General features: G+C 47.4%; 1 protein-coding gene across 1 annotated transcript; it reads left to right on the forward strand.

Moving 5' to 3' along the window:
* Positions 1 to 302: 302 nt before the first annotated feature.
* Positions 303 to 21,872, forward strand: ZNF219 (zinc finger protein 219). Its single transcript, XM_044450120.1, has 5 exons — positions 303 to 370; positions 9,581 to 9,689; positions 11,369 to 12,752; positions 18,430 to 18,549; positions 19,705 to 21,872. The coding sequence occupies exons 2-5, from the start codon at positions 9,684 to 9,686 to the stop codon at positions 20,529 to 20,531; spliced, it is 2,337 nt and encodes a 778-aa protein (XP_044306055.1). The 5' UTR covers positions 303 to 370; positions 9,581 to 9,683; the 3' UTR covers positions 20,532 to 21,872.
* Positions 21,873 to 22,699: the final 827 nt, after the last annotated feature.

Below are 22,699 nucleotides of genomic sequence, written 5' to 3' on the forward strand. Positions count from 1 at the left end.
TCTCATCTCGTTTTCTTTCCCCCCCACCCCAATGTCCCCCCTCCCTCGGGACAGGGGTGCCCCCTCCTCGCCCGGCCGAGCGAGAGCGTACAATGGAGCCGGGCAATCCCTCGCCGCGCAAGGCTCAGAAATGCAAATCGCCGCCGCTGCCTGCGGCTCCGTACAATGGAAGGGAGGGAGGAAGGGAGCGAGAGAGAGAGGGAGGGAGGGAGAGAGAGAGAGAGAGAGAGAGAGAGAGAGAGGGAAGGCGAGGAGGAGAGGAGAGGGGGGAGCCCCATTGGCGGGGAGGCTGCTCGCCCCGGCCCAGCCCCGACGACGCGGCGGGTCCCCGGAGCGCCCCCTCCTCCGCGCCGCCTCGCCGTGCGCCTTGGTGAGTAGCTGCGCTGCGCCGCGTCGTCCGCCCGCCCACCGTGCGCCCCCCTCCCCAGAAAACCCGCCCGACCACTCGTCTCTTCTCTCCCCCCCACCCCCGGCACCCAGAGCAGGTGCATGGTAGGGTGGGGGAGCGCGGCCGAAGCTTCGATCTTCCAGGGGGTGGGGGACGGAGAGGCATCCGGTCGTGGGACTGCACCGGGCCAAGCTCCGGGCGCGCACCGCCTTGGCGCACGGAAATCGCCCGGCCTCGGCCTCAGGCTTCGTTATCCCCGAATGACCCGGACGATTTCCTCCATCTCTTTCTACATCCCTCTTTACCCTACCACTCCTCAGCGCGCGACATCTCCCCCCGGCCACGTGACCATGACTGAGCTGGGGGGGCACACGTCTCAAGTTGTGGTCTCTGTGGGGGGGGGGGCGCGAATCTTTTTCACGGAAATCGGAGTAGAGAAATGAGATGGGGAGGGGTGGCCGAGGCCATTTGGGGTGAAGCCGCTTGTGGAAGGAATGGATGGGGGGGTCATGTAGCAGGTGGCTTGGAGCCATGCGGACGGCGGGGGCGTGGGGGGGGGGAGTAGTGTGCATCAGGGTTGCTACTGCAGATGTGAGGCCCAAAGGGCCACGTTTTCCCTCCCTAATCTTCCTGCTACAAACCCAGAAACATACTTTGCAGGAAGCTGTTCCTTCCTGCACCCCAATCCTACGTTTTTGGACCTCATTGCCCCTGAATAGAGAGGAATGGGGTGGAGAGTCCCAGATCTAACGACCTATCTGTACTAAGTTGCTGCTCCATTAGATTTAAAACTAAGTTGGGGTGGGGGTCAAAGGGGGATCAGTATCCCTTAGTGGCTGGAACTGCCCCCTTTACTCATCCTTCCTTTCCCTCCCCCCCCAGGAATGTGCACTGGCGCATTTGCTGAGGCAGCTGCTCCTTTTGTTCAGGGTATGTGGGGTGGGAAGGGGGGTTCAGCTCTGTGTCTTGCTGGGACAGTCACTCTCTTGTCTCTCTTGCAGTCCAGAGCAGGGCTTATGGTGTGACTGAGGGGACTGGTGTGCTCCCATTGATATGCCCCCCTCCCCTATACTCTATCATGGCCTGAAAGTTGGTGGGAGTTGGCTTGAGGCATAGCACCATCCTCCCTGTCTGTGGGGGTGGGACAGGAACCCTTGAGAAATCACCTCCTTTTTCCTTAGGGTGCCTTCCCCTACAAAGCAGCCATCTTGTTTGTTTTCAATTAAGGCAGAATGAGTACCCCTGCATACATCACCCATTAGGTGCAAATGCATTGCATTAAAGGGTAACATTCTCTCTCCATAAGCAAGAAAGACAGAATAAACTGCTTCACAAGCACAGAGTAGGCCCAAAAGACTCCATGTGGTTCATTAAAAAAGAAAAAGAAAAAAAAAGATTAGTCATTTGGGTACTGCCATAGGCCCAGCATGGCATGCTGCCAAAATGAATCAGCTATCTTCTATGCAGGCCTGTGAATGCCACCAGCTTCACGCTGCTGCAAGAGAACAAGGCGTGCTGCTTGATTTGGGCAATACCTGGAGTAGGCAAGCATGGCTTTACTTCAAGGTAGGCCAGCATGTTAGGCAGCAGGGTGTTTAATCAGGATAGCATCAAGTGTGCTCGTTCTGAATTGGGACAAATTCCAGAAATACATGATGTAGGCCCAGAACCCATGAACTAATGACAAGGACAAGAATGCCTCTGAGGATGTGCAGAGTGTCTCTCTCACTGCTGATCACAGGTACGCTTTCCCCCCACCCACCCCCAACACACACATGTCTGAGATACTGGGGCAGAACTTCCAGATAAGAGACTGATTTCCAAACGGACCTAAGCCCTATTTTCTCGTTAAAAATTAAGGATTGGGCAGGGGCCCCTCTTTTGGAGATGATCATTAAAAGTTTCCAAGCAACCCTTTTTTTAAATTCAATATGGTAAATTTTCAAACAGCTTTTTTCCAGTTGGCAGGCTTTCAAGGTGCACAGAGTTCTGCTTCAGGCAACAATAAAAATAATTTTATGGTAATAACTTTTCCTGCCTAAGGAATGTTTCTATGTATCTCAGAAGGCTGTGTGTTCAGTCTATCTGAACCACCTTATGGCTTGTTCATACAAGGTTATGATGTTATCCTAAGGTTGTTATCCTGAAATAATAGCTCTTGACTACCCAAGTGATGAATTCCTGGAAATTTCCTCCACACATTCATGCTCATTGCAAGATTCTGAACTCCACCCAGGAGCAATCACAACCCTGTTTTAGTTTCCATGATTACTTGGCTCAGGAGTGAAAAAATTAAGAAGAATGTTTCAAGAAGCTCTCATGGGTTTTCAAGCCAGCACCTTGAACCTCTGATTCACTCTTGCAATATAAAATGGATCAGAATTTTTGTTGAGTTCAAGTGTTGCCATCCCAGAATACCTGCACGTATTAAGACACTGCTACATCACAGACTTAAACTGGTTTCATAGGCATGTTACCTTGCCAAGAGAACCCTGGGAACTGTATTTCTGTAAGGAAGGCTATAAGCTCTGTAGAAATGTTCAGCATTCTTGTTAAACTACAATTCCCATGATTCTTTGTGGTGGGTGAGACCTGCAACTGCTGAACTGCAGTAAGGCAGCTAGGAAGTTGTAGTCCAGATATTTCCTATGGCTTTAGTACATTAACCTCCCTGTAGATTTACTTTTGAGATGAGAATAGCCATCTGTCTTACAAAGCCTATAAAAACAGATCTATTCATAGATGTTTTATATCAGGGCATGTCTGGCCTGTTTCTCTTGTTTTATAAGAAATCTAGTCTTTGTAGTGCCTCTACAAAATAAATAATAATAATAGCTGTAAGAGTAAGGAAGAAATGTGATTTCATGGTAAGAGAAAAATAAGGGTACAGCCTTATAACTGGCTAAACACAGTTAAAAATTGTGCCATCTGTCTTTTGCTATGAATTATTTCATGCAAACAGCAAACATGCGGGTAAAACCGTTCCTGGGGTTTACCACACAATTCTGCTGGTTTAGGTGTTGGCACAACAGAATGTTCTTCCATTTATTTATTTTTTAATGTCTTGCACATAGAAACTGGATATAGGGTAGAAAAGCACTAGCCTACTCTTCCTGATCTGCTGGCCTCCTGAATACAGGAAGTGTGGGGTGTTGGTGTTTTTTGGTGTTTGTTTTTTTTTTTTCCGTGGGGAAGCATTCAACCATGCACAGAGGAAGTCAGTTCCATGAAAGGTATTGTCTTACCAGTGTGAATATCAACTCCAGACAGACACTTTGCATAGTTTCTTTATGTGCTTTCTTCTGTGAGGTCTCTTGCCTTCCGAGAGGGGGAGTGTGACGCATGATAACAATATGAATTCACAGCTCTGATTCAAACACGCCCAAACCTACAGTCAGTGTCAGCTTAGGTTTCTGCTCTCTGTCTGTCTCTCTCTTTGCCAAAGCCAAATGATCTAGAGCTGGAGGAGAATGCAGGGCTTGGACCACCATGTTTCCTGTGATATTCCCTTTGCTGGCTTCCACACAGCACACAAAACAAAGCTGCTTTGTTGTTCTAACTGGGAATAAAATGCCCATATAGCAGAATTCTTAGAATATAAGATGCCCACCCTTACCCATTTCATTAAACCAACTGTTCATAACTCAGGGTGGCAAAAAACGGGCTTTCATTTTACTAGTGAAGTGAAAATTCTGATTCCCATTAGTAAGTGTGACTACAGAACTAAGAAGGTGGTGGCAATTTCAGATTAGTGCAGAACCGAAGGTTGTGATTCTGCAGGTGTTTGGTTGCCTAGTAGTGTCAGCATGATAGCCAGCTGGGATCACTCGTATCTCCCTAGCTGTTTTGAGGTCCTTGAGGTCTCCAGTGTTTTACACAATGCACTGTAGAGAGATGGAAGCTAATACAGACAGGGGAAGCCTTTCTTTAGACCACAATATCATATCACTATAAATGGGCTAGTGATCTGGGCCAAAGAATGTAAGAACGCATGTTTGACACACCCGCTGCTTCTGTTATTTATTGCACGTACATATGCAGTTATCATGTATTGCATCTACACTGAAAAGATAACCAGGTTCATACCAGGCAGGCCTCACTGTGGAGACCATTCCATAATCGGGTTGAAAGAGATTTTCTCATGCCAAAAGAGGTTCCACCCTCTTGCTATTTATATCACTTTTATATGTGGCTGCTTCCACCCCAAGGATCCTATGGATGGTAGTTTGCTGAGAGTACTAAGAGATCACTAGCCCACCTCATAAAACTTCAGTCCCCTGGGAAGAGGGAATGAGAAAGTCTTTGTGCTATTGAAATTACACTCTTGGACTAGAATTGTGGAAGTCTGGATTCAAATGCCCATTCAGTTCTAAAACTCATTGGGTGACCTTGGCTGAGTTACCATTACTAAGTCCAATGTCACTTGTGGTGTGCATTAAACAGAAGAAGATTGTGTCCCCAACTTCTTTGAGGAAGAATGGACTGCCGTTGTAATTAAAAATTAAAATATCTGATAAATCTGTTTATATCTGTAGTGTAAATGTATCTTTACCCTAGCAGTCTTATGCAGGTCTACCCAGGAGTAAGTTCCATTAAGTGAAATGGGGCTTACTTCCAGGAAAGTGTATGTAGGCTTCTAACGGGAGGGTGCAATCCTATGCATGTTTAGACATAAAAATGCATCTTAATTGCTCTGTCTAGTTCCAACCTCCTTGCTGGGGTTTTACAGCTGGATGTGAGTTGTGGGATTTACAGGAACAGGGTGTGGTTGAAGGCTAAGGAAGAGATCTATCCACGCTGAGGAAGAGCCAACAATTTAGTCTGCTTCCTTTCCCAGTTACAGATTGTGATGTTTACAATGGTATAGAGCAATTTTTTTCCTGTCTAGTGCCTTCCAGATGTTTTGGACTACAACTCCCAGAATTCCTGGCAATTAGCCATGTTGATCAGACCTGAGGAAAGTTGCAATCCAAAATATCAGGAGGGTATCAGGTGTGGGAAGATTGATGTAGATGTCTTCACTAACAATGTGTATCAAGCTATGCGACATATTTCAAACATCTAGGCACCAAAGCATTTCTTCAGATCTTGCTGAGCGTAAGAGCCAGGCTGGATCAGATCAAAGGCTTATAGTCCAGCACTCTCTTTCCACAGCAGCCAGCCAGATGTGCCTGTGAATATAACCCACAAACAGGAAAAGAATGCAAGGGACCTCCTATTCAGAGTTACAATGCTTCTGCCACTAGGGCTAATTTATAACCATCAGGGCCAGTAGCCATTGATAGCCTTGGCTCCCCCCTCCCAACCAACAGAAGACAACCAGTATATATGCAGTAATTCCCAAGAAGAAGAGTGTCAGAATGAAAGAGTGGAGGACGTTTGTGTTTGGCACACCCGCTGCCTCAAAAGGCAGACAGATGGTGCTAGATGCAAAAGCGAACAGGGAGCTATACCTTTAATAGTTGTGTAGAAGTGGGCATTTCAGCAGGAGCCTAACAAATGACACCTGAAATTCCCTCCTTGATGTTATGTTGTTGGACCTCTGTCCTCTGTTTCGAGTTGGAAAATGTACAGAGAAGGGCAACAAAAATGACCAGGGAGCTGGAGCAGCTCCCCTGTGAGGACCGGCTGCAACACCTGGGACATTAAAATAATGCATTTTTCTCCCTCTCCCATAACACTCAAACCTGGGGTCATCCTATGAAGGTGTGGGGAGGTTTCGGACAAATAAAAGGAAGTACTTCACACAAGTGGAACTATGGAATTCACTGCCACAGGAAGTGGCGATGTCTGCCAATCTGGATGGCTTTAAAAGAGGATTGGAGAGATTCATGGGGAAGGGGTTATCAGTGGCTGCTAGCCTTGCTGGCCATGCATGACCTCCTTTTCCAGAGGTGGCATGCTTGCATATACTAATTGCAGAGGAGCTTGGGCAGGAGGAGGTCTTGCACTGAACCTGCTTGAGTGATCCCATGGGCAGGCTGGTTTGCCACTGTGTATATGGCGCGCTGGAATGGATTGACCTTTGTTTGATCCAGCGCAGCTTTTCTTATGTTCTCTTTGACATCTGCCCATCCTACAAACACGCAACCTTAGTCTCACCACTACCACCCCTGCTATGGCTTACTATAAGAAGTTAAGGCCAGGGCAAGACCTAAAGCAAGATGAGGAAGGCCCAGCAAGATAAGCCTGAGTGGACACTTGTTGGGCACTTGTCAGGGCTCCTGCCCCAGCAGAGTGCGTGGCTTTGGGCTGCCTTTCATTTCCAGTTCCATAGGCAAGCAAGGAGGAGGAGGAGTGGCCTCCACTCACTGTGGCTCTCAGCCACGCAGATTGGCCCCAGAGGGCAAGTCAAGAGTCACTAGTGAAAAAGAGGTGGACCCAGGACCCACACCTCAGTGTGTGTGCATGCGTAGATTTACCAAGGGCGTCTTGCCCAGAGGCCCCCCGAAACCTAAAGCTGGTGCTGTGCAGAAGCCACAGAGAAAGCAAAACTAAGCTTCCAAGCCCTGTCCAGGGGTATTTTGTGAGGAGATATTCCAGCAGAATTTGTCTTCTTTTCCTTCCAGGGTTGTTTCTTGGCTTGCCTGCTTGCCTGCTTCAGCAAAAGAGGAGGTTAAAGGAATCCAGATTTTTTTTTTTAATGTACGAATCGGTTGTGTGTGAATAGAATTGTAGAGGATGACAACCTTGCCTGAGGCAGAGTGGGGCTGAGCTTTGAGTGAGCATGTCGATCCGGCCACACCTGTTTGTGGGATTATCTTAGCCTACAATTCCCTGCTCTGTCTTTTCTACATCATTAATGTTTAAGGCTTCGGATGGCTGGCAAGACACATTTTTGCACATCTTATTACTATGTCCATAGTAAAGGATTATTAAAACTGTTTAATGCACAGAGCTTTCTAATCCCAGCATTATGTTAGTTTTCCTTCCGTACCACCATCCCCCCACCCAATTTTGCTTACTGCCATCTTTCCTCAGCTCTTCCTCTCAATGCTCTGCCCCTGCTCCTTTCAATTAGATACATGCTTATCAGCCTTTCACTTTCTCTTATCAGCCACCCAATCCCCCTTTCTCCTCTGTCCCATTAAAAGCTTTCAGCCTCTCCTGCCTTTACCTCTAAGCAAAATGTTCTTCACAACCAGAAATGAATTTTCTTCACAGAAGTTGCACTGTTTGTCAGCATTCTATTGCTGCCACTCTTGCCCTTAGAAGTTAGAATATTTGTGAACGTTCCTTGATGTCATGGTAGGTCATCTAAGGGTGGGGGAGAAGGAAGGGATTGCAGGGCTGAGTGGTTTGTGCTCTTTAGCCACACAAGAATCCAGTCCATCTCTATCAGTGAGGAGCAAGAGGATCTGGAAAGGGTACTGTCTGAGGCAGAAAGAATTCCCTTATGTAGGAGGTAATACCAAAGCAATGCCTTCATATCTCATTTCAGCAGTTCCAGAACGGAGTGGTTCTGTTTTTATTGGCTTCTGTGGAAGCGTAGGTCTTCTGTTATTCAGAGCTGTGGGTGTGTGTTCTGCTGAACTCTGCAAAGTCATGGGATGTTTTACATGCAAGCACTTGTAAGGGGAGATTTTTCAAAATATTGCGAGATGTTTGGTAGCATGGGAACTGTAAACACACAGTTTGCCACGTTTGTGTGCCTTCCTTCTTCCAGAAAATTCCCAGAAGCAGTTCAGCCTCACAAAGACGCTGTGAGGTAGGTTGTGCTAATGGTGTCTTCTGCTGTAGGTCAGAGTGGGCAGAAAGTAGATCTCTGGATGTTCTGGCTTCAACTCCCAGCATTCCTGATCACGGGCCATTCTGGCAGAGGCTCCTGAGAGCTGAAGCCCATATCTGGAGCCTCACCTTCTGCCCCTGCCTGCCCCATGTCATCTTTTAAGCTTCATAGTTCCCAACTTGGCATTTGAATGTGGATTTTCCATTTTCAAGCACAGCCGAACAACTGCATGGAACTGGATGCCACCCAGATCCCACAAATTTCCCTTTGGAAGAGTTAGTGGGATTCATTTTACAGGATCAGATCAACAGCTGCATGCGAGAGCAGGAAAGCAGTTTTCCCTGGGTCAAGGGAAATTTTCCCTGAATTCCTGTTTGCCTTTTTAAGAACTCTGCAGGTGTAAGGAAGAATGCAACTTACTACTTCCTCACTTCTCCTGCCAGCAGTGAGGTACAACACTGAGTCTTCCTCACTATGGAATTTTGGAAGGAAAGTTGAGAGGCAGGGCCAGGAACACTGAAAAGCAGCGGAGTGGAAGAATCCAGTGGCTGCATCCTCTTTCACTGTTGTTGCTTCTGCTTTGCTTCAGATCCACCAGACGAAAACCTGTGGCTTGCAACCTGGCAATGTTTTATTTGACTTGGCTTTCTTCCTTGCTGGAGCAGTCATGCTTTAGCAACTCCAGGAATGTTGGCTCAACATCCTCCACGGGTAACACTCTCACAACATTTTATAGGCCACCTTTCCCTTGAAGGTAGAATAAGGACCACTTAATTAGGTCAGGTCAAGTTTTGCAGTAGGTTCTTCCTGAAGCCCTCTCCTCTCTCTCGACTTATTTTCTATATGCTGGAATTCAGATCCATGTGGAAAGAGACCTTTCTTCACTCACTGAAATTATTGCTCTGATTTGTGGGGATACTTCTGCATCACTGAACTTGAACCTCTTTCAGCCCAAGGGCTGGATCCACTTTTGGAGAATCTCTCGAGGACCACAATCCAGCGGTGGACTGGCTTGAAGATAAAAGCAGCAGAATTAAGCTGCCAGCATGGTTTAGTTTAAAGCTTTCATTGCCAATAATGAAGGAGAGGCAGTTTAGAAAGGAGGGGGGGATTGCACAAAAGCCAGGACAGCAAGGGGTGGTGAGAGGGAAAGCGAGGGGGCCATGCAGGGAACCAGATTTGGTGTCCCAGATTTGACCCCTAAGGTTCAGCACCCCCGCTCATGAACATCTTTCAAGGTACTTTTGTTCCATTCTTTATATGCGTCAGAGTCGAAGCCCCCAGCAGTGGAAACGTGTCATGGCTGAACCTTGGCAGTAAAGGTACAGGTTAAGGCCCAGTGAAGCCTTTGCAAATGAAATTTCCTGGATTTGTTAGATATTGGGAACTACAAAATGGCAGCTGTGCCCATATCCTGTCATGGTAAAATTCTCATCTTCTTCCCTGCTTCCACTTTCCTGCAGCCCATGCTCCTGCCTACCTACCTGCTAGGTGTGACATGTCAAGTTACCTACCGTGGGCTGCCCTTTCACCAATCAACAACTGAAGCATGTGATCAGGAGCACCATGGAGGTGAGTGGCTGGAGACTGAACACCAGGCTGGTTAGGAGAAGGTCTCAGGTGCCCCCCCCCCCACTGCCCCACGCTCCATTGTGCTAACACAGAGACACACCTATTAGCCCCTTGTCCCAACTAGACATGAGCGAGCTATCCTCCTCTCAGCTTATATGTTCCCAGAAAGGATCCATGATTGATCCTGCTCCAAAACTGGAAGAGCTTGTACAACCTTTCTGAGCTGATTCAAGGCCTAGAAAAAAGATCCATCTCTTGACTACTTAATTTCTCCCTTCTCCCCATTGATTGCCATGGAGTGACTGAGCTCTGTTGCTTTCAAGGAAGGGAGGGAACATGTTTAGATGATAGCTTCAAGTGGAATCCAAGATCTGGATCAAACAGTATGAACTGATTCCTTTATTTTTATTATTGCTGTATTATGTCTGTAGCCAGCCTTTCTTCCTCTAGCAAGGAACCCAAGGCAGCTCACAAAGTTTTCCTCCTCTCCATTTTATTCTTCCACCAAGAACCCTGTGAGGTAGGTTAGGCTGAGAGGTAGTGACAGGCCCAGTGGGTTTCATGGCTGAGTGAGCAAGTCTTTGGGATCCTCCTCACAGGCCAGCTGATGTCAGTTACATAGAGCGAGTCAGAAGAGGTCTCCTAGGCCATCTAGTCTGACCCCAGCTCCAGCCAGCTCTGCTCAAGACATGTCTACTATGTTAAAGTCCAGTTGGCCCAGTGGAGTGAAGGCAGGGCCAGAGGGGCAGAAAGCTATCAAGCTGGATTGAAAACAGGAATTAAGAGGCTGCAGGAGCAAATCATGAGGTTGGGGAAATTCATCTCCTCCAGAGAACCTGATCGAATGTAATGGAGCTATAATGGTCCATTAAATCCAGTAGGAAAAGATGGAGGGACTAGAGAAGCTGGCAGTCCTTTTCCGCTTCTGATTTTACTTCCAGCCCTTGGCGAACTTCTGGGGTTTGTAAAGCTCACCTCACTTTCGCAGTGGCTTTTACAGGCCCACTGTCTTATTTTTCAAGCCAGGAGAACATCTGTATCTCTTCATTCCAACCATGAGTTGGAATGTGTCCACCACCAGATTCCACCATCTCTTCCCCTTTGGACATTGCTATAGAGATACACCCATTTTCTGTGCTGCCAAGCAAGTCATTAGAGCAGCCTTCACCAACTCCAGGCCTCCAGTTTTTGGACAGCCATACCAGCTGTTGGCAGTGCTGAAAGGAGATGGGGTCCAAAACATCTAGTGGGCACCAGATTAGAGAAGATTGTTATGGATTGTTGGTATGTTCTGTAGCCAAAGACCACATTTTCTTAACCATCAAGCAGAATTTTCACCTCCCAGTCATAAACATGAGAATATTATTTGGCAGTGTTCTCAGCTGCCAGGTGGCAAACTGCTCTGTGGAAAAGGAGGTCTGCTGACTCTGCTGCTCTGGGGAGGTAACTTGTGTTTTGCCCCCTCCTGAGGAAGCCTGCCTTCAGGAGGGAGGGTTTGTGTTTGTGTTTCAGACACTGGTGGGGAAGTCCACAGTCCCAGCTTTCTGCTGTAGGAACCCTAACCCCATTCTCCTTGTGGAAGGAAATGCTTAGGGCTACAGTGGCACCTGAGTGGTGCGGGAAACGGGTTAGCAGGGAAAGTGTATTCCAGCTTTCTTTTCCCCTCCTTGTTCCTGCAGGGCGCAGATTACCAGTTGCCTTCTGCCAACCCAGCCAGTGTGGTTCTGCCTTCTCCCTCCTCCTCCTCCTCCTCCTGCGATGGAGCTGACACCCTGGCTTTCAATGGCGAGCTGGACCTGCAGCGCTACTCCAACGGGCCAGGGGGCCCCGGGGGTGAGGCCCGCCCCTACCCTTGCCCCATCTGCGGCAAGCGCTTCCGCTTCAACAGCATCCTGGCCCTGCATACACGCATCCACACCGGCTCCTACCCTCTCACCTGTCCCTACTGTGGCCATCGGGCGGGCCAGCGGGCCAGCCTGCGCCTCCACTTGCGCTCTCACTGCCCTGAGGCCCGGGCCCGCCTCAGCCACCAGAGCCGCCTGCTCCTGGAGCTGGAGGAGCGGGCGCTTCTGCGGGGCCAAGAGGAGGAAGAGGAGAAGGAGGAGGAGGAGGAGGGGGGCCCTGTTGCTCCTGTTCCACCTCCACCCATGCCTACTTTCCGCTGCCCATTCTGCAAGGGCAAGTTCCGCACGGCGGGCGAGCGGGAGCGCCACCTCCGTATCCTCCATCAGCCGTACAAGTGTGGGCAGTGCTCCTTTGCGGCCGCCCAGGAGGCAGAGCTGCAGTGGCACAACCAGCAGGCTCACGGCCTTCCTGCGGTGAGGCCACATACCCCTCCTGCCCCTGTCGCCCCCACGAAGGCCCTGCCCGCCCCTCCGGCCTGCACTCCCGCCACACCTCCTGCCGCCACTCCGACCGAGTTCCGCTGCCAGGTGTGCGGCCAAGCCTTCACCCAGTCCTGGTTCCTCAAGGGCCACATGCGGAAGCACAAAGACTCCTTCGACCACAAGTGCCAGGTGTGCGGGCGTGGCTTCAAGGAACCGTGGTTCCTCAAAAACCACATGAAGGTCCACCTCAGCAAGCTGGGCCTCCAGAGTGAGCAGCGAGGGCCGGGGCCCGGGCCGGGGCCCGGGCGGTCAGCCCAAAGCCTGCTTGTGGGTTGCGAGGCACTGTACCCTTCACTCCTCTCCCCTCTGCCCACTGACAAGGCTGGCGCAGGGAATTTCTTGGGCTACGGTGATGCGAGCTGTGCGGAGCGCCTGCAAGCCACAGCGCGGGCTGTGGAGAGTGGCCAGCACTGGAGGGAGCGGCCGTACACAGGGGGGCCTAAGCTTGTGAGAGAAGACCCGGGAGGGAGCCATCGCTGCCCGGACTGTGCCCGGACCTTCGGAACATTCCAGCAGATGGCCTTGCACCGGCAGAGCCACCAGCCCCGCGAGCGAGAGTGGAGCAAGGGACAGTCCTTGGGCTCTCAGCTTCCCGCAGGACACTGGCTGCCCGCAAACGTGCGTGCCTCGGCCGCAGGAAACAGCAACCCAGCTCTGCTGACCCAGGAGGAGAAGGGCAAGTATGGACAGGCAGGGGGAAAGCCTGGGCAGACAGGAAATCTGTCTTATTTTAATTTTTGTCTTATTCTGAATCCATCCCAAGACTTCAGTAAGAGACAGTCTTAAAAAGTTTTACATAAATAAACAAATTTTGGGGTGGGAAGGTTGGCTCTGCACAAATGTGTGCACCTGACATTCATCTTTCCAAACAAGAAGCAAAAGCAATGACACATCAGTTTAGACCAAGTCACATTTTAAAAGTGAAAAGCAAGCTTTTCAGACATACAGAACTTCTTCTTCAAACCAGCCCCCCACCCCCCCCAAAAAAAACCCAGGAAGGAAGGAATTGCATAAATAGGGGACCTATCTTTGCTGCAAGGCTGGAAAGCCTGATCCCTAAACATCCTTCCCCGATCTAGCTCCTTGCAGATATGGGGGATGCTGCGAGTTAGCCAAGATATTTGGAGGGGACCAGCTTAAGGAAGGCTGCCATAAGGCCTCTCACAGGCTCTGCAGCTGGCAGATTATGTCATTGGTGCCTGCCAGTGCAACGCACTGTGGGTTTTGCCTTCACCGTACACCAGCCAGGCTGCCCTCTTCAGTTGTAGTGGTTACGCACCACAGCATTCACTTCTGCACATGTGGCCACTGATGTGTTTTAAAACACTTTCGTAAATGCTGGCCTAAGAATGTAATTTTTACTCTCCACCCTATATACTAGTTCAGAAATAAGGTTCACTTACGTAATCTGCCCGTACAAGCAAGGATAGCTATTGGTGGCCTGTTGTGGGGGAAAAAAGGAAAACAAGCCAGACTCAGTGTGTCCCAAAAGTGTCAGGAAACCTGGTGTCATTATTTACAGATTTGATCTCAGCCTAGGGAAGAGTTTTGTGTGACACATATTCTCAGCATTTAAAATAAGAGTTTGGATATTTGCGACATCTCCAAAGCTCTGCAATTTTTGTTTGTTTGGAGACACTGGTGTCATAAGGTCTCTGTACTCATACACACCCAGAATTCTGCATGAAGAAAACTGAATGTGTCTTGAAAAAACAGGTCACATTTATGAATGCTATATTGTGTGTGTCTATTCTATTCCTCCTTATTGCATAACTGGCATATATCATTTTCACCCAGGTTCATTGTTCTAGCTTCCTCGAGACACCCTGGGGAGCTCTGTTTTGGGGAGGGTCTTAGGAAAATTCTGAGACCTGTAAAACCCCTCGACAAAACTACAGTTCCTTGGGATTCCTGATTAAAGGGAATGACTGTTAAACCAGTTGAAGTCTGTGGTATAGAAATGAGCTAATCCTCAAATGTGGCGCACAGCTTATTGTTTTGTTTTTAACTCTTGCGTCACTTCCATGAGGTGATTTTACAGTATCGTTTTTGAATTGCGGATGTGTTACTTAAATGTGCCCTCAGGTGGCAAGAGCTGGAATTTGCTGCATGAGTTAGAATAACTGGAAATTATACTTCGAGAGTATTCTATTTAGTGTGCTAAATTAGCTTTCTTTCTACCCAAGGGCATGTTGACACAGGTTCATGTTGGTCTCCTTCTGTACTCTGTATGTGTTTATTCATGTAAAGTGCCTTGCAGAAGTAGTCTGCCTGCTTTGACTTTTTGACATTTCCTTTCTCTTACAACCTGAAACTGAAATGGATTTAATTGGCATTGCTATCACCTGGCATAGGAGGTGTCAAGGTGCAAAATCTTTTTGTTGTGTCACAAAAGTTAAGTAAATAAAAATGAACTGGCATGTGTTGGTTGCATGGTACTCACCTTTGAATCAATGCTTAGTAGAAGCACCTTTTGAAGCAATTGCAGCAATGAATATTCTTGGGAATCTGGAGTGTTTGCCCATTCTTCTTGCAAAACTGCTCTAGCTTTTTTAGATTGGAGGGGGACTGCTGCTGAACAGAAATGTTCAAGTCTTACCACAGATGCTCAATCAGATTGAGGTCTGGGCTTTGATGCTGCCATTCTAAGACATTCAGATTCTTGTTTCTAAACCACTCCAGTGTTACTTTGGCTGTGTGTTTAGGGTCATTGTCCTGCTGGAAGGTAAATCCCCAAGTCCCAGGTCTCCTGCAGTTTGAAATAAGTTTTCTTCTAGAATTGCTCCTCTAGAATCCCTGTAGAATTGACTCCACCCCTTAATCCTGACCTGTTTCAGTCTCTGCTGAGGAAAATATCCCCACTACATGATACTGCCTCATGATGTTGCCACCACCAAGCTTCACTGTGAGATTGATGTTCCCAGGACAATGAGCACTGTTGGCTTTGTGCCACACGCAGTGCTTTGCAGCAAAGCTGAAAAGTCCAGTTTTGGCCTCATCGAACCAAAGAACCTTTCATTTGCTGTGTTTCCCACGTACCTTTTTGCAGACTCAGCAATGGCTTTCTTTTCCCCACTTTTCCATAAAGCTCAGCTTTGTGGGGCTTCCAAGTCATTACTGTCATGTGGATAGTTTCTCCTATCTCATCTGTAGATCTCCAGCTCCTTCAGAATAACCGTTGGCCTCTTGGATGCTTCTCTAACTAACACCCTTCTTACCTAGGTGCTGAGGTTTGTTGGACAGTTTTCTCTAGCAGGGTACAGTTCAGCCATATTCCGTCCATGTTTTTTAATAGTGAACCTAATGGTGCTCTGAGGAATGTTCATATTTTGGGAGGCTTTCTAATATATGCCAGCCCTGATTACTAGTTTTGCACAACTTAATCCTGGAGTTGTTTTGATAGTTTCTTGCTCTTCATGCTGCTGTTTGTTTAGATATGCTCTCCAACAAATTTGGTTATTCCAGGAACAGGAGTGTTCTGTCTGAAATCATGCAGCAATGGAATTGCACACAGGTGGGCTCCATCCAGCTTCTTATAGTGCTCTGGAGGCAGTTGGTTACACCAGAACTTATTTAGCCATATCACAGCAAAGGGGTGAATATTTATGCAACCAACAAACACCAGTTTGATTTTGCTTACTTAACTTCTGTGCCACAATAAACATTTTGCACCTTCACAGTGTTGAGTATCTTCTGTATATCAAGCATTAACAATTCTCGTTACATCCAGTTCAAATCCAGACTGTAACATGACAGAATGGGGAAAAGTCAAAAGGGGTGCGGTGAACGCTTCTGTAAGCCACTATATATTTTCATTTTCCCCAAGAAGGCCAACATAAACGAATACTAAAGTGGTCAATAGGACATCAGTAGTGGCAAGTACCCAAGATTTTGCCACTGCCCACTTCTGCATTACCTCCCATACAGGTTATTTCTTCTTCCTTCTGACTGCATAGGAAGCCTTCCCCAACCTGGTTTCTTCCAGTTGTGTTGAACTGCAAATCCCATCATCCCCAACCAGTTTGACTAGTGATTGCAATGGCTGGAGATAATGTGAATTGCCCTGCAGTTTATCTGGAGAGCATCCAGCTGGGGACACTGTCACCAAAACTATGGCATGAAAGAGGAGGGAAAGGATCATGGTGAGACGGAAGAGCAACCTGCATTGAAAAGGCTTGTGAGTGCCCTCCAACCCCTTTCCTCCATCCCATTCATAATCATAATGTTTGCCTAATGTTCAACTAGGATAGGAAGACAGAATGAAAATCCCTCCAGAGGCTGAGGACGCATCTTATGGGAAGCGTTTATGGCTTTTCAGGGTACAGAGAGATCCTTTTTGATGGACTTAACTGCCTCCCCATTATTATTACTATTAGTATGATTCCTGTTTTTAATCAGAAGACACACACGTGGCTTACAAAAATACTGAAACATACAATATAAAATATACAAATATTAAAAGATACAATAGAGTACACAATACACAGCAATGATAAAACTATAATAAAAACAAAGTTTTTTTTAAAAAAAAATTGATCAACCAGCCCAGCAGCACAGCGGTTTAAACCACTGCGCCACCTGCAGTCCCTTTAAAAAAACATTAACAGCCAAATCAAAAACAGAAGAACACTTGGGAGGCTAAAACAGAATGATCCATGTGAACCCCTATCCCAAACTTCTGGTGCTACCACTGAAAAGACCATGAAGTCTCAAGTGCCTTTCTGGAATTTCAGGAAGGGCAGGGTCTTTTTCTTGGTGTAATTGTCCCTCTGGGAAAAAAGGATCTGTTAACAAAGGAGACACAATGTTTCATCCCTTGCAACAACAAAAAAGTTTTCCAACTCCAAGATGGTGTTGTACATTTGTGCTGTTCTTCAGCCTTAAAGGTTCCCAGAATAGCTTCTGCATCATCATTTAAGCAAGATGATCCCTGCCTGCAGGCTTACAGTTTAAAAATACAGGACATGGAAAGAAAAGGAAAGGGGGAAGAAAGGGAGGAAGTTAGGCTGCTGCCCCTAAGAAAGCTTGGAAGAAAACAAAGAATGGAATTTTCAGTGAAAGGATTATGAGTTCAGTTTTGATACATAAATTTGGATTTTGGAACAGAAAAGTGTTTCTGGATTGAGAATGTTTTCAGAGATGCCTTTTTTCCTAATTCCAGTTGAGGTGTTTATCTTGCAATGGTCGCCTTTATTCACTGAATTGTGTGAGCAATCTGGGTGACCTCCTCTTCCATCTGTAACCCCTATCAGGTGTTTCTACCACTGCTTCGTTTTGTCTTTTTTCTTACTGGATGAAACACTTTAAGGAGGAAAAAATGAAATATATTTATAATGCATTTTGAGACTTAGCACTAGGCTTAAGCAGAGCCCTCTGTCTGGAAGCTCCTAAGTGTACATCTCTCATGCCACTCTTCACTTTAAGCCACTATTTTGCTTCTGGCTCTGGTTGTTGGACTTCAGAGTTCTTGGTAAAAATATACTGATCTGCAGAGGGTCCTTCTGCAACATATAAGTAAAAAGGAGTTGTGTAGAACCAGCTTCTTCCACAATAGTGCTACAGTGATGAAGCGCCCAAATTCTCTCTTCTAGAGCAAGCTACAGAAATCTTGTCCCTTTTTGAATTTTTTGCCCATGAAGTCAATGCTGTCCATAGGATTTTAATTTCAGATTGCAGGGACTGGACAATTTTTCCACTCAAACTATGCTGGAGCATTGCTTTGCTTTATTTTTCAAATTATTATGTTTGATCAGTATGTTCACCAACTATGTAACAATAAAGAAAAAGGGAGAGACAGAAAGGATTACAGTGCAATCAAATGTTAATTTAATGAGCAGAACATATCCTCCTGGATTAAAACCAGTCCCAGATGTTCCTACCATAACTACTGTAAATTATCCTTCCTATATTTCTGTTTCCAAAAACTGACAAAAGGACGGCTGTTTTCTTGAATTCCACTGCACAGCATTTTCCATTCCTAAATATGCATGAACAATCACCATGATTTTACTCACAGGCTTTATATATAATCTTTTCTGAGGCCTTTCTTCCGTTACTGCTGCCTTTTTCTTTCCAGTTCAAAGCAATCATAATTCCTCTGCAGCTGTTTAAGTTGGAGTATATTTCTATACAGTTATCACAGCTGCCTAAAGGAGACTGTCTTTGCTAGGGTGGGATAATGGAGCACTGGCAGTAGGCGGTGTGTGCGGGAAAAGGGTTCTTTACAACTCTCGCAATCAAAAATGTGACAAAATGGTGAGAGAAAACAGGACAAAGACCAAACGGGGGGTAAGAGAGAAAACTTCCCATCTCAAACTAAAATTCTCCCTCCCTTCTCACGGTGCCATTCTCAGATATGCAGGGGCAGTCGCGCCTGGATGGATCCCGAAGGGGCACAGGGAAAGATTGTCCATTCTGTGGAAAGTCCTTCAGATCCTCCCACCATCTCAAGGTTCACCTCCGGGTCCACACAGGTAGGATCTGAAAGCAGCAATGGTGGGCAGAGGTTGCCTTAAATGGGTGGAAGGGGCACTGAGGATCATTTTCTCAAAATTTGCCAGCTTACTCTTCCTCCAAAGCCCTGCAGCACTGGAACAGCTCATACAGCTTCTGCTTAATATAACTCCCTCCCCTTCTGCTGTACTGAAATTAATACCTTATGGCGGCTTATCACCTGGATCGGGGTCCAAGGTGAGGAAATCCAAATAGCATCCTCCCTCCTATTATTTATTTATTATTTATTTTATTTAGGGAACTTCTATGCCACCCCATTTGCCAAAGCCTCGGGGCATCTCACAATTACAACATGGGGCATAGCACAGACCATCACCAGAGGTTGGCATTTTTGGCCTCATCAGGGATACACAGCTGCATGAAAGCACAACTTGGGTGTGCAGGTGGGAACCATACCTGTGCAGAGGTCTTCTGTGTAGAAGAGCCTCATCATCCCATTTGGCTTTTCTTTTTGCTGACAGACCTATCTTGCTCCCAAAGTGGCTTCTCAGCACCTTTTAAAATCATAGCATTGAAAATGAATTCATAATACTTCATGAACAGGCTAGCAATTGTTATGTACAAATAATTGTTATAGGCTTATTTATTTATTTATTAGCTTTGTATCTCACCCATTAGCCAAAATCCTTATTTGCAAGGATGCTTTGCACTTAGTTACCTGGTTGCCTGCAGGGTGAGGTTTTGGTGGGCTGTCTTAGAGATGACATTCCAAGTTGTGCTTCTGCAACCAAAAGATCCTGCTCTGTCCACTCATCAGTTTAACCTTCTGGACCAATGGAAACTGGAGGAAGGGCTTGCCCGGTGGATCTCAATCACTGTGTAAATCTTAAGATGCTAAACCGAAGGCTCAAACCTAAATCCCTCATTTTCTTCACATGTGTCATAACTCCACAAGGTTGTGTTTATGCCTGCTTTAAGGATTGGGGGCGCTGCACAAAACTGATTCCAAGGCACCTGGTGGGTCTATGGCAGAGATGCAGCTTGAACTATGAACTGGCAGACGCAAATTTGGCACACTAGTCGTATTCTCCAGACAACAGGAAATAGATGCCAAAGAATAAAACAAACACCAAGCAGCTGCCTTGCCAATGTGTCTCTCCAATTTCTTCTTCCAGGCGAGCGCCCATACAAATGCCCTCACTGTGACTATGCTGGCACCCAGTCTGGGTCCCTCAAGTACCACCTGCAGCGTCATCACCGGGAGCAGAAGAGTGCCGCTGCTGCCGCAGCTGCTGCTGCTGCAGGAACACTGGAACGATGCCACGTACCCCTGGCTCCCACGGCAGTCCCTGCCTTTCCTCCTGCACAGCTCGCCAAGAGCCAAGGGAAGTTCCTCCCTTTGGGGGGCTCGGGCACAGCTCGGTCCCGCCCATCCCGCCGCAAGCCGCTGCTAAATGGGAAGGCCGACTTCCAGCCCTTGGACCTGTCGCTGCGCCCAGCCTTGGCAGGAGGAGCACTTCACCGCTGCCAGTTCTGCCCCTTTGCCACCTCCGCTCCGGAGCTCATGGAATTACACCTTCAGGTCCATCATAGCCGAAAAGCTCGTACCCGCCGCTGCTCCCACACGGCCCCCAAGCCTCAGGTGGTGGTGGAGGATGAGGTGCCTGAGCCTCAGAGCCCCCAGCTGAAAGGACCTGAGTCCCTGAGCCCAAAGGGGGAGACCACCAAAGCTCTGAACCTCTGGCATTCTGAAGGCCAGGGGGAACCTCCCAGGCCTGAGTTGCCTCGAAGGAAGCGGAACCCCGATGGAGCAAGAGTGGCCAGTCTCTCTCCTGGAGCTGTGCCAGCTCAGCAAGGCTGGGAGGGCCTGTCTCAGGACTCTGAGGAGCCAAGACCCAAGGAGAAGTTGCCAAGCCCCATGATCCAAAAGGGGTCTCACCAGGAGGCATCCAAGACAGGCCAAGGCCTGATGGAATTGCAGTTGGAGCCAGTGCAGGCCTGAATGTGTCTGCCTTGCACACAGAAAGCAGTTCTGAACCTGTTTAACTGTCGTGATGACTTCCAACCAAGGGACCCTGGCAGCAGTAGCTCTATTCCACGAAAGTCCTATTCTCCATTAAAGAATCCTGAACACCTACAAAACTACAGTCCCCAGCATTCATGGGCAGGGGCCTTCGAGAGCCCATAGCTTAGTTGTAGAGCAACATGCTTTGCATGCCTTAAGGTCCCAGGTTTCATCCTTTATATCTCTAGCTAAAAGAGGTAGCAGGGCTCAGAACGCCCCCTGCTTGTGACCTTGAATGGACACTGCCAGTTAAAGCAGACAGTATGGGTCAAGGTGGACCAGTGGTCTGGCTCAAATGAAAAGGCAGCTTCATAAGACCATTAAACCAGTTTCAGACCTGTTTACATTTGTAGTGTAGATGCGCAGAGACCAGGAGAGGGACCTCTTAAGATGCTACCCCACAAATGGTAGGGTCATGTGCCCACCTGTGAGAGGTGCTGCCATAGAAGGTAGTTGGGGTATCAACTTTGACACAGCTTTCTGTTTTTAACAGCACTCACAAGTTCAGGTGGTGCGGATGTTCTCTGTCGTGCAGCTGTTAAGAGCACAGGAGCCCCACCATGAAAACTGGATGGTGGGATGGGGAAAGTTCCAACCCTGGGAGGTAGAAGAAAGAAACGGATATGGCAGAAGTATGGGATTTGTTAAGGGGCAGTAATGCAGTGGCAGTCTTAAAAAATCAAACAGGGTTTCAGGGTGAGGTGGTTGTGGTACGTTGGATTCCAACCCCTTGTTCTCGCCTCAGTTCTGGGCTTGAGGCTGCTTCCTTTTGTTGCCACTGTCTGAGGAATTGGGCCCTTATAGGCCCTCGTTCATGGCACTAATGCAAGGCAGAGAGGTCCCATGAGGGACAAGATTCCTGTTTCATACCTTGAAAGGTTTTGTAAATGGAGAATTTCTGCATGAGCAGCTTCCCCCTCCATTGTGCTACTATGAAGAAGAAAGTTGAACTGGGCAAAATTCTCCATTGTCTACCTATTCATTACGCAGGAATCCTGTCCCCGTTAGGCTGTTTACTCTGTCAGGTGCCACAGAGGCAGGGCAGGCCTCAAGAACCACTCTTGGCTTGAGGGAGCTTCCAAGTACCTGTAATGGGACCTCATCTCCACAGCATCCAGGTGCCACGGTCTCTTGTGTGTGTAGCAAGTGACCCTGTACCAGTATCTTATCTCCGTAGTGACCTAGCAACAAAGCTTTGTTTCTATAGTGACCTGGCACATTGGGGAGCTTGACAACTTCTAGAGTTTTCTATTTTTTTATTGTTTTCTTGTAGAAAATTTGAAACTGGAAATAAAAATTAAAATGAGAAACGACTTAATGGTCTGATAAATGCTTGTCTGAGTGTGCCTTGAATAATACCTTCCAAGCATCCCCCATCAACTGGACTGTCCTTACCCCAAGGCAGCATGAAGTAAACACCTCAGGAAGCAGATACAGGGGGCCAACAGCAGCAAGGTGTTAGAGGACAAGCTAGGTATTCCAGGTGACCTGCCATTTCCCTACTAATCTAGCTGGCTGCTCCCAGGCATGATGCTGGTCCAGTCAGCAGTGGTAATATAAGATTCAACTGTGTATCTGATCACCTTTTGTATATGGAATGAGAATGGTGTCACTCTGTCTGCTTTATGCAACTAAATGTTTTGAACCTATCGCCCTCTATCTGCTTCTTAAAGCTTCTTGATTGAAAAATGACCCCAAAGAACAAAGACTGGTACAAATGTCCCGAAAAATAATTGACTGCCAGGCCTCAGTGGAGACAAATGTAAGCACAGAGCACATCTGGGCAACCGTTTCTCTCCCACAGTAGCACACGCACTCTTCCATGTGGGTTGCTGTTCCTTTAATTCTGCACCATGGCTGACCAGGCAACACAGTTCTGTGCAGTTGCATGGCTATTATCCAAACTACAGAGACTTCTGAGGTTTAATAGCTCTTGTAAGGTTGTAAATGGTACAAGTGCTTTAATGGCTGTAGTACAGAAGGGGAAATCATTTAAAGTTTATAAACTGAGCACTTTGCAAGATATGTGTGTATGAGAGAGAAATGGAGAGCAGTTAATTGTTAGGGGCTGACAACCTATCTTTAAATCTGGCCTTGCCCTCAAG

This window comes from Varanus komodoensis, unplaced genomic scaffold, assembly GCF_004798865.1.
Source record: "Varanus komodoensis strain SLA01 unplaced genomic scaffold, ASM479886v1 scaffold62, whole genome shotgun sequence".
NCBI lineage: Eukaryota > Metazoa > Chordata > Lepidosauria > Squamata > Varanidae > Varanus > Varanus komodoensis.